This window comes from Amia ocellicauda, chromosome 14, assembly GCF_036373705.1.
Source record: "Amia ocellicauda isolate fAmiCal2 chromosome 14, fAmiCal2.hap1, whole genome shotgun sequence".
NCBI lineage: Eukaryota > Metazoa > Chordata > Actinopteri > Amiiformes > Amiidae > Amia > Amia ocellicauda.
Window position 1 is genome coordinate 18864502 of NC_089863.1, and position 12011 is coordinate 18876512.

At 49.7% G+C, this 12011-nt stretch overlaps 2 protein-coding genes across 2 annotated transcripts; both read right to left on the reverse strand.

Moving 5' to 3' along the window:
- Window positions 1-298: 298 nt before the first annotated feature.
- hirip3 (HIRA interacting protein 3) lies at window positions 299-6311 on the reverse strand. The gene is made up of 8 exons (XM_066721731.1): window positions 6182-6311; window positions 5165-5285; window positions 4910-5048; window positions 1797-3149; window positions 1481-1647; window positions 1191-1362; window positions 913-1011; window positions 299-810 (listed from the first exon to the last, which is right to left on the reverse strand). Exons 1-8 carry the CDS (start codon window positions 6244-6246, stop codon window positions 620-622), a joined length of 2307 nt encoding a protein of 768 aa, XP_066577828.1. The 5' UTR covers window positions 6247-6311; the 3' UTR covers window positions 299-619.
- A 1241-nt stretch (window positions 6312-7552) lies between these two features.
- Window positions 7553-11370, reverse strand: kctd13 (potassium channel tetramerization domain containing 13). Its single transcript, XM_066721958.1, has 7 exons — window positions 11145-11370; window positions 10314-10579; window positions 10047-10216; window positions 9772-9861; window positions 9033-9085; window positions 8704-8899; window positions 7553-8633 (listed from the first exon to the last, which is right to left on the reverse strand). Exons 2-7 carry the CDS (start codon window positions 10555-10557, stop codon window positions 8382-8384), a joined length of 1005 nt encoding a protein of 334 aa, XP_066578055.1. The 5' UTR covers window positions 10558-10579; window positions 11145-11370; the 3' UTR covers window positions 7553-8381.
- Window positions 11371-12011: the final 641 nt, after the last annotated feature.

The following is a 12011-nucleotide window of genomic DNA, read 5'->3' on the forward strand; positions in this document are numbered from 1 at the left end:
GTAAACAAATACAAAAAACTCTGTCCGGCTGTTGGTGGAGCTTGACGTCACTGGGAAGCGCCGGTTGCTAAGGACGCCGCAGCGAGGTGTGTGGGCGCTTTCATTTGACGTCATCGGATAGAAACTGATTAACATCAGCTGAAGTGTGTGCAGCCCTTTTACTTAGTAGTAGTTGGAAGGAGTGGATATTTGAATGTATAGGCTTTTTAGTGCATTTTATTATCACACATACACACACTACAACCCCTCAGAGTAAGACAGGTGCGACACAACGGGAAACAAGGACAGGGGCCCAGTGTATCGAAAGGCCTTTATTACAGAGCACAGCTGAGCCTTGTGCCCGAGGAACCCAGGCTTTAAAAATACATCTCTGAACAGCAATAGACAACAGTAGAAAATTATTATTATTAATATTATAGTGCAGTTTCTGTACAAAGGTGTGGCGGACAGGGCAGTCCGAGCACATCAGCACGGGGCGTAGAGCAGGCAGGGTCAGGGGTCAGCACTGAGGACAGGCCATTTTACACACGGGGGGTGACACACACTCTGACTGACTGACTGACACTGTGTCTGACTGACAGTGACTGAATGAGTGTGTCAGTCGGTGCGTGTCCGGCTCTCAGTCGCTCTCTGCGTCGTCACTGATGATGCCTTTCAGGTTGCTCCAGTCCGTCCCTCTCTTCTGCGCCCCGCCTCCGCCGCCACCCTCACTGTCGGAGTCCGAATCGACGCAGCGCTGGTATCGGCCCTTGGCAGGCGACGCCGAGGGCCGGGGGGGCCACGCTGGTGCCGAACTGCGCCTGGGCCGTCCTGAGAGAGAGAGAGAGAGAGATTCAGAGTCTCAGAATGGCAGTATAACAGTGTGTCCATGTGTCAGCGTGTGGGGGCGTAACTGTGTCAGAGTGTCAGTACCCTGCGTCTCGATGATGTTGTTGAGGTCCAGCTCGGCCACTTCCTGCGCTCTCTCCCTCCGCGCCCGTGCCTTCTTACACTTCTCAATGGAGGGGTTATCTATAGAGAGAGAGCGAGATCACTGAATTAACACACTGCAGTGTGGACACACACCAGTAAACACACGCGCAGTGCGGTACAGGACAGACACGCACCAGAAAAGACAAGGGGAGAGAGAGGGAAGAACAAAATGAAAGAGCAAGGGTACAGCTCAGTACGGCACGGCTGCGCAGACTGACCTTTGACCCCCAGCTCCTCCAGCGTCCTGCGCAGCACGCCGACCTTGGCCTTGACAGAGTGGCAGTCCTGCAGCAGCTGCTTGTAGTTCTTGCGCACGCCACAGAGGGCGATGTAGCGCTTCAGCCGCTGCACTGACTTGTGCTCCTCCTCTCGGCCCCCGGAGGACGACGTCTACACACACACACGGCACGGGAGAGGGGTTACGGCACGGACACACACTGACTGACTGCACAGCAACACTACGACATGGGACCCGTTATAACAGCAATGGTACAATGAGCACACTCACTTTCTTCCCCATCTTCCCTTCTTTCTCGGCGCTGCCCTTCTTTTTCGCACCCCCTCGCTGCGGGCCTGCCTTGCTCTCCTCCTCGTCCAGAGAAGGCAGGGAGGAGGAGTCGGAGTCTGATCCCTTCTGTTTCTTCTTCTCGTCCTCTTCCACACTTTCCTCCAACTCTGCCGGGTGAGAGAGAGAGAGAGAGAGAGAGAGAGAGAAAGCAGAATGACCAGTCAGACACAGAGACAGGCTCTTATGATGTCCAGTCAGTCAGTGTGTCTGTACTAACCCCTGTATTAACCCCTGGAAGACACACTCTTTCACTCACCATCTCCATCGCTCTCCTCCTCTTTTCTCCCTCCTTTCTTCTTCTCTCCCTCTTTCATTCCATTCTGCCCTCCCTCTTCATCGCTCCCCGAGTCCCTCTGTTCTTCATCTTCTTCGCTCTCTCTCTCGTGCGGTTTCGTTCCCATCTTCCTGGCTCTCCTCCCTCCCCCCTTTCCCTTGCTCTCGGTCTCTACATTTCCCTTCGTTGTCTTTTCCATCTGTTTCTCATCACTCTCTTCCTCGCTTTCTGACCCACTCTCTACCGCTACTGCCTTCTGTTTTACTCCCTTTGCCTTCCCTCTGCTATCCTGCTCTTCCTCGCTCTCAGACTCACTCTCTACCTCTATTGCCTTGTGTTTCGCTCCCTTCTTCATCTGAACTCTCTTCCCCTTCTCTTCCTCGCTCTCAGACTCACTCTCTACCTCTATTGCCTTCTGTTTCGCTCCCTTCTTCATCTGTCCTCTCTTCCCCTTCTCTTCCTCGCTCTCCAGCTCACTCTCTACCTCTATTGCCTTTTGTTTCGTTCCCTTCTTCATCTGTCCTCTCTTCCCCTTCTCTTCCTCGCTCTCCGGCTCACTCTCTACCTCTATTGCCTTTTGTTTCGCTCCCTTCTTCATCTGTCCTCTCTTCCCCTTCTCTTCCTCGCTCTCCGGCTCACTCTCTACCTCTATTGCCTTTTGTTTCGTTCCCTTCTTCATCTGTCCTCTCTTCCCCTTCTCTTCCTCGCTCTCCGGCTCACTCTCTACCTCTATTGCCTTTTGTTTCGTTCCCTTCTTCATCTGTCCTCTCTTCCCCTTCTCTTCCTCGCTCTCCGGCTCACTCTCTACCTCTATTGCCTTGTGTTTTGCTCCCTTTGCCTTCCCTCTGCTATCCTGCTCTTCCTCGCTCTCAGACTCACTCTCTACCTCTATTGCCTTGTATTTTGCTCCTCTCTTCCCCTTCTCTTCCTCGCTCTCCGGCTCACTCTCTACCTCTATTGCCTTGTGTTTTGCTCCCTTCTTCATCTGTCCTCTCTTCCCCTTCTCTTCCTCGCTCTCCGGCTCACTCTCTACCTCTATTGCCTTGTTTTTTGCTCCCTTCTTCATCTGTCCTCTCTTCCCCTTCTCTTCCTCGCTCTCCGGCTCACTCTCTACCTCTATTGCCTTGTTTTTTGCTCCCTTCTTCATCTGTCCTCTCTTCCCCTTCTCTTCCTCGCTCTCCGGCTCACTCTCTACCTCTATTGCCTTGTTTTTTGCTCCCTTCTTCATCTGTCCTCTCTTCCCCTTCTCTTCCTCGCTCTCCGGCTCACTCTCTACCTCTATTGGCTTCTGTTGCTTCCCCCTCCCTGCACGCTCAATGCCAGAGTCCGGGGAATCTGAGAAGAGAACAAACAACCGACGAGCAAAATGATTAAGACAGATGTAAGTGCAAACAAAGAGAAAACTCCGGACGCAGATAGAGAGACCAGGAGAGACGCGCGGATATGGGGGGGATCACCGTCAAAAAGATGAATATGCCTAAAAAGAATGTGTACTTCTATTTGTGATTTGTACCTGCATTTACTAGAACAAATCTGAAAATTACGGGTACAAATCGCATTCTTGTGAGTTACAGCGTTAAATCACTGTCTAACACACGTCACAAAGGTCCCAGGCTGGGACTGTGGGCCAATCGATGAGGACGGGACTGTGCACGGCTCAGCTACGGAAACCCAGCGGTGTGACATGCGAACGCTCGAGAGAAATGCCGATGCCCGTGCCGTTTTTGGTGCATTTTAATAAATCGACGCCATTCTGGCCAAACTGCCGATTCTATATGCTAATTGTAAAACCAAAGTACAGACCGAACAGTCCAGTCTTCCAAAATATGCATAGCGAGTTTTTCAGATCAGCAGGGACACACGGACCCGGGGACACAAATGGAAATTGGGCTTCAAGGCATTCGAGACAGAAAACAGGAGACACTTCTTCACACAGAGAGGCGTCACAATCTGAACAAACTCCCCAGCGATGTGTTAGAAGCTGAAAGTTTGGGAACATTTAAAAATAGACGGGATAGGATCCTTGCATCACTTAGATATTAATGAACACCAGACGAGCACGATGGGTCGAATGGCCTCCTCTCGTTTGTAAACTTTCTTATGTTCTTATGTGGAAACCTTGCAAAGATGTTGTAGAAACTTTATGGTAAAAATAAAAATGATGGAATATTGTAAAAATAAATAAAAATAAACACAAACAAAATAGTTTTAAATTGGATGTATAAAGATTATAACACCATGACATTTAATAGTTGATGTAATAATCTTTATGCATCCAATTAAAAATGATTGTTTGTGTAGGTTAGTTTACTTTCTATTGAATGATTCCATATTTTGTTATCTTAAAGTTTCTACAAAATATCTGCAAGATTTCCACTTGATAGACCGACCAGAGTTTCAAAATTAGAAACCGGGACATATGGAATATTTATAAAATAATAATAACGAAATCACTTCAAATTATGGTATGTGTTTAAAAAGAGTGTTAATTCCCAGATGTCTTATTTCTGCAGGGTGAATGTGCCCGTCATTTGTCAAATTCTTGGTTTCACGGGCAGCTGCACGTCTCTGGGCGCACAACTCAGCTCTCAGTGCCTCGTGTCTCCGCTGTCATCCAGAAAACCCTCTCTAGCAGCATCACCGGATTAAATGCAAGTACAAGTTATGAGGGTTTACCAATATCAGTAAAACGTTCACTTCTTCGTGTGATCGATCACATAAATCACGCCGTGTCTATTCTAAAGGTTTGAAGAGTTTTAAGTGAGTCTGAACAAGGGAATGCTAAAAACCGGGACGTGTAAATGATTTTGAGAGAATTGTCGGGACACCGGGACATTTAATTCAAATCCAGGACGTATGGTCACCCTAAAAAGAGCCATTACTTCTCAAAAGACAGGGCGGAGGGTTTGGTTTGCGAGCCCTGCACATGCGTAGTCTTTACAATAGCATTAGCATTGTGACAAGACAGGCACTGACTTATTAAGAGAGACGCAAAGCCGTCAATTTCGAGACACACAGACTGTCAGACACACGCAGACAGGTGCCAAGACAGACACTCTCAGAGACAACACACACACACACACACACAGACCGACCTGGATCAGAGGGAGCCCGTCGAGACTTCTTCCTGCACTCCTCCTCTCCCTCGCTCTCCCCTCTCTTGCGCTTGGGGGCGCGGGCGGAGGACGAGACCAGTTTAATGAGCGGCTCGTCGTCATCGCTGCTGTCGCTGCCCTGAAAGCGAGAGAGAGGCGCAGGGGTTGACACAGCACAGACACCGACTGCCTGGCGCTGCCACACACACTGTCGCTGCACTCCTTGTCCCCAGCGATGAAGACCCTCCCGCCCACCTGCATGTTCAGCAGCTCCTCCTCCACGATTCGCTTCAGCAGCTGCCGCTCGTCTTTGCTCAGCGAGTCAGAGCCACAGTGGCACAGGTAGCGCTCCCGGATTATGGCCTGAGTGAGCTTGCTGCGGGAACAATGACAATCACAACAATCTCAACAACGCATGTGGAACTATTATATGAACTCTTATCATAAACACTGCTAGCAGGATCGGGATTCAAATGACTATTAGCAAATTATTATTTTGAATCATAGTAGTAGCAGAAGTTAGTAGCAGTAGTGCAGATACTAGTGGTAGACGATTAGTAGTAGTAGTAGCAGTGCTATAGCAAGTACTTCAGTGGAATGGCGTCACTGAAACTACATTCTGAAACGGGCCTCCTGCGTGGAGAAAGCTGATCACAGAGGTGCTCTACCGAGGATAGAGAGACGCAGGGAACAAGCCGCCTATAGTCGCAATATAAGCTGCAGTCGCACAGCAGTAGTAAAATCCGTTCCAGTATCTTAGCGGAGTAGTAACCAACTAAAAACCCCTACTAAGAGCAGTAGTAGTAGCAGAAATGTCGCTCCGATATAAGTAGCAGGTTCCACAGTAGTAGTAGTAGTAGTAGTAGTAGTAAGGTAGTGTCAGGGTATATAGTAGTAGCAGTAACTATACCCCCAACAGAAGCACTACAAACAATCCAGGGACAACATGATTGTATTAGTGGCAGTGTATGCAGCCTGTTAGGAGCAGTAGTAGTAGTAGTAGAGTAGTGGCAGGAGAAGATGTAGCTGCAGATGCACGCAGAGCTGTAACAGCAGGCTGAGTAGCAGTATTAGCAGTGCATGCAAGGACCTACTACTACTCATCACACACCTCCCCATCACAGGGTCGATGCGACATGCAACATACAAGACACGAGTCACTTTCTCCTCCTCAGGAAATACACAGTGCAGCAGCTACACGGACGCCCGGCCTCGCTGCGGGTGTAGGCTGGGCTGGAGGCGCTCATGGCGGTGTGCGGCTCGTCCTGCTACCTGAGGTCCGGACTCCGCCGCAGCTCCCGGGACACGAAGCGCCGGATCCGGGTCTCCGCCGACATGCCGTCTCCTCCGCGCTTCAGCCACTGGCGGGACAAGCGCGGCGGCGCGCACGCCAGCACGCAAACACCAGGGGCGGGGCTCCGTACGTGTGCCGTGCGCGCTCTCGGAAACCATCTCTGGCACGTCAGCGTGGGGGCAGTTGATCACAGAGGTGCTCTACTGAGGCTGGAGGCAGAGCGTACTTATTTCGGTTGTAATCCGCATAATAATTAGGCCAAAATGTCGTCAGCCTTTATTGGTGGTCAGTCTAACCCCAGGAAATGATCAACAAATATCCGTGTTTACAATACCAGGCCCCATCAACACACGAAACTGATACTGATTGTGCTGATTAAGAACATAAAAACATTAGAAAGATTACAAACAAGAGGAGGCCATTTTACCCATGGTGCCCATTTGATAACTAAGTGATCCAAGGATCCTATCCAGTCTATTGTTAAATGTTCCCATGTTCTACCACATCGCTGGGGAGTTTGTTCAGATTGTGACGCCTCTCTGTGTGAAGAAGTGTCTCCTGCTTTCTGTCTTGAATGCCTTGAAGCCCAATTTCCATTTGTGTCCCCGGGTGCGTGTGTCCCTGCTGATCTGGAAAAGCTCCTCTGGTTTGATGTGGTCGATGCCCTTCATGATTAAAGAAACCCGATTAAAATAACTAGGTTCATCCCCAGCAAAAATAATAATGAAAGTACCCCAATAATATAAAGAAAGAATTAAATATGAACGGATGATTGTATTACAAACAAAGGGAAATCAATGATATGTGAACAATAACCAAATACAGAATAGGAACAATATAAAGGGAATAATAAGTAAAAATATCCCACTGCACACACAACACACACACTCTCACATACACTGACAATCACCCACACAAACCCGTTGTGCAGCCTATATCACAATGCCATCCAGCGTTTTCATTTCTATTTGTTCGTTGTAAATTCTTGTCTACGAAATTGTTGCTCCTGTCATCGTATTTGTATGAGCAGGGCTGCCACCTTTCCCAGGAAACGATTGTCGTACTGACCACGCCACATCTCGAATTATGGAAAAAAAAATAGATGACATGATGTAGGACATTTTTTTCTTCTTGCTTTTCCTAGATTAGTTGAGTTTCTCTTTTTGTAATCAATACTAATAGAACTAATCCGAATAAGCACCAGTAGGTGTGTTTTTTAGCTCACACTTAAAAGAAAAGGGCACAAATCCCTAATGCAGTCATGTTGGCACACCCCACACGTTGAGACCAAAGGGACCTATAGAATATAAAACACCCGTTATATTAGCGCACACACACAGACACAATAGTAAGAAAAGCAGCTGCAGTTTATTGTAAAGGTTTCAGACTCACAGTGATACAAAACACATAAGTGCTGCCCAGCTCAAGTTCAGTCACTCACTGGCATTGGTTCGCTGCTTGTTGGTTCTGGGTTGGCACCTGTGAACTGGGCCAATGCTGGGCCACTAATGCCAACACCTACTCCTCTTTACAAAGTGTCAGTTGGGTAATGCATCACTCCGTCAGTCAGTCAGTCAGTCAGTCAGTGTATCAGTGCAATTGATCAGTGTTATTTATCAGGACCCAATCGCAGGGCAGCCAACATGTACCAACGCTCAGCCAACTCAGCCACCTGGGACAAATTCCTCCCCCCCGCCCACCCAAAAAGTACCAAAATATAAAAGGAAAATTCAAGACAATAAATTAAGCACAATTCATAAAAAAAAAAAAAAAAAACATTGTCAAGACAACAGTAATAATTACATAAATAATTACAACACAAATTCCAGTTTTAAATTAAATGGCCTTTTCAGCAGACCAAGGACTCCAGTTTCCCAAAACAGTGTCGTGTATCATTTTGTGCCAATCCCTCAGTTCTCTCTCTCTCTCATATTGTGAGTATTACATAGAGACTCTGTTTGAGGGGGGAAGAGGAAAGAGAGAGAGAGGTGTGGAAGAGATGAGGACAGAGAGGGATGAGACAAGGACAGAGAGAGAGAGGGGGGGGATGAGAGGAGGACAGAGAAGAGAACTGGGCAGAGATACAAACAATGTGATTTTCATACATTATAAATAACTTAAAATTAACATAAAGCGGAACTGTAAACAACCTTGTACAAAGATCCCTCCCTCCCTCCCTCAGTCCTTATACACAGTCTGCTGCCCGTGTCCTCTCTCGTCCGTCATGATGTGTCTGCGGACGTGGATCCGCCGCACCCGCCGGTCCCCGCCCCCGGCCCCGCCCCCTTCCTCCTCCGACTGCAGGCCGCCCGGCGACGAGCCGGCGCCCGAGTCCAGCATGGCCGAGGACACGCCCCCGGGGCCACGCCCGCTCTCGTAGATCAGGATGTTCAGGGTCTCCTCGAAGATACGAGCCTCCGGGAACTCCACCTGAGAGAGAGAGGGATTAATACGATACAAAAACACTGACCGACAGAGAGAGGGAGAGGCCGAGACTCACCTTGGTCTGCTTCTTCTCGGTGGCGTAGACGATGGAGGTGCAGCACACCTCGGCAATCTTGCGCCCCTCCCCGTAGAAGGACCAGCAGCAGATCTCGTCCCCCAGGACGTCACGCGCGAACAGCACCCGCCCGTTGAAGCGCAGGCCCAGCTTGTCGAACAGCTCGATGTTCTTCAGCAGGTTGTCGTCCGAGTTACTGAGAGAGAGAGAGAGGGTGGTGGGGGGTTAATATGGGATAGATGCAGTGACTGACTGATAGCTACGAAGCAGCGGGACAGAGAGGGACAGGGGGAAGGACCGGAGACACAGACGACACAGACGCACCGTACCTGGTGTAGGAGTATTTGTTGTTGCCTCGGTTGTGTTGCAGCTTCACCACAGGCTGAAAAGCAGAACACACACAAACCAGTCAATCACAGTGGCCTGCCCCCCCGTCTCCTCTTCTTGCTCGCTCAGACATTTTGTATGCTGCGAACTACTGTATCCCACAGCGTGTTATTGAAAAAAAGAAAAAAAGCTACCATCTTCTACAAGGCAAAGGCATAAAGCGACGGGATACAAGAGTTGTGTATTTATTTGTATTTTTTAATCAAATCGGCACTGTTGTACACATTGGCTGCTTGAATACAACTGTTTATTTCTACCGGTGAAAGTGTCTGGATTGCTCTAAACGTGCTCATCTGCCCCGTCTCTTTCGCCGACTCGAAGTCGACTCTCTGGCACCGGTTGATGACATCATGAATGTGGCGTTTCATTTTAAAAGCATGATATCATCTACAGGTATGTTCAGCCTGCATCTTGGTAGAGGACCATTAGATATTACAATTGGTCCCCCCCCCCAGTCCATGCTGAGCAGGTCACAATTGGCATCCATGTTGTTTGCAATGTTCATGGGGAGTCTCGCTAGCTGCGAGAGATACAGTCTGCCGTCCTCTACAGGCGTGTTCAGATTTGGTCTCCTTGGAGGAACAGGAAGTCCAGCTGGAAATTGTATCCCACCCACCCACTGGGCTGGGCTGGGCTGGGCTGAGCAGAGGATCATGGGAAATGCTGCAGCCGGTCTCTCACCTTCTTGCAGGAGGCAATCATCCTCTGCTCCTCCTTGGGCGAGGTGATCATGGGGATCCGGCAGACGGCCTCGTAGCCCTCCGCCCGCTTCTGCAGAGAGAGAGAGAGTTAGGCAGGATAGACACTGGCTGACTGGACACTGCAGTACACTGATACTGCACTGAGACGGAAAGAGTGACAGAGGTGGGCAGGGGGAGAGTGTGGAAGTGTGCGTCTCAGAGTGTGTGTCATTGTGTGTAACAGCGATGTGCGTCTCAGTGTGTGTGTGTCTTTACCTGCAGGGCAGTGAGGCAGTGAGACACTAGGCCCTGCAGCCTGTAGTATCGCGCCTCGCTCAGGATCTCCTCCAGCTCTCGGGGGCAGTCGGGAAGTGGCACCGCTCCGTCCCGCAGAAAGTTCAGAACCGAGCCGAAGTGCCGTCCGCTGCGGTCCAACACCAGCCACCCTGAGAGGAAGAGAGAGGGGGACACGAGTCAGTCAGTCAGTCAGTCAGTCAGTCGGGGCGTCTCCGTACTCCTCAGCATTTCTCCTCCGCCTCTCACCCTCCGAGTCGATGGTGACCTCGGTGTGTCCAGTGCACATGCTCCTCAGCAGGCTGTCGCTCTTGCTCAGGGTCTGGACGGTGGTGTAGTGCAGAGAGCCCCCCACGTTCAGCTTCACGTACTTGCTGCCCGCCAGGCCCGTCCCCTTCTCCTCCCGGCCCGGCCCGGCTGACGCCGGAAGCAGGTCTGACGCCAACGCCGCCCCCCCGCCCTGGCCCGGGCAGCAGGAAGCCTCGGCCGACATCAGGGCGCAAGGCTCAAATAGGCTGGAGGGGAAACAAGGGGGCACATCGATTGTGGTTCCTGCTTGGAATTAGATTTGAAACTATATAGCTCAAACATTATTTCATATACAGTTTATTTTTCTGCCAACCTAATTTGACACCTTTGTCCCCCCTCTCTCTCTGTGTGTAGGTGCCTGTATCATTCTGCTGTCCCCCCCACCCCCTATTTTTTTTACAAAACCAAGGCCCCTGCAGTCCAGTCCAATCCAGTGTCTCTATAGCAGGCCAGGCCAGGCAGTGACTCTGTAGTATACAGTTTGCAATACAGTCACCTCTAAATTCTGTCTCTGTGTTCATTAAACACACCACACGAGACACAAACAGAGGACCCGTCAGTAACAACACACACACACACACACACACACACACACACACACACACACACACACACACACACATCACAGTAAGAGAATCAATCGGAGAGGAAGGCGGGGTTGATGAGGAAGACCGCTCATGTTCAGCCGGTCCTTATTTCCTTATTCATTATCTCCTTATTACTCCCGACAGGCCACTCACAGGGTGCACACAACAGCAGGGCTGTACTCACCACGCCGACGCAGCTGGAGCTATCAATGGATCTGGCGAATTAAATATGGATAGTTAAAGTGCCACATAAATAAATAAAAAATCGAATTGTTTCTAATTTCTAGAAAATACTTCACAAAATCATCGCTCGCTCTCTTTCCCTTTCACTCCCGTTCTTTTATTCTCGCTCTATTTCTTTCTCTCTATCTCTCCCCTGTCTACCATAAAGCTGCCATAATAATAATGGCGTTTCCTCATATCTTAGGGAAACGGCCGCTGTTTGCGGCCCCGGGTTGGCTGAACTTCACGTCAATCAGCGACACACTCCTCACGCTCATGCGTCTCATTGGCCGGAGGGCTGTCGCGTCAACTGCATCCCTGTGCTGTGATTGGTCAGTGTGCCGGAGTGTCGTCCCCACAGGGCTACGTCACCCTGAGCAAAGTGGACGGAGAGCTTGCAAGGGGCCGCCTACCGCCGGATTGGTCGTTACGTCATAAGTGAGGTGCTGTATCTACCGCAATATATACAATATCTCAACATCAAAACACATATCGGTCAGCAGTGTTAGTGCTGTAGTGTCCAGTCAGTCAGTGTTAATGGTCTGTAGTGTCCAGTCAGTCAGTGTTAATGTGCTGCAGTGTCCAGTCAGTCAGTGTTAATGTACTGTAGTGTCCAGTCAGTCAGTGTTAATGTACTGTAGTGTCCAGTCAGTCAGTCAGTCAGTGTTAATCTACTGTAGTGTCCAGTCAGTCAGTGTTAATGTACTGTAGTGTCCAGTCAGTCAGTCAGTCAGTGTTAATGTACTGTAGTGTCCAGTCAGTCAGTGTTAATGTGCTGTAGTGTCCAGTCAGTCAGTGTTAATGTGCTGTAGTGTGCAGTCAGTCAGTG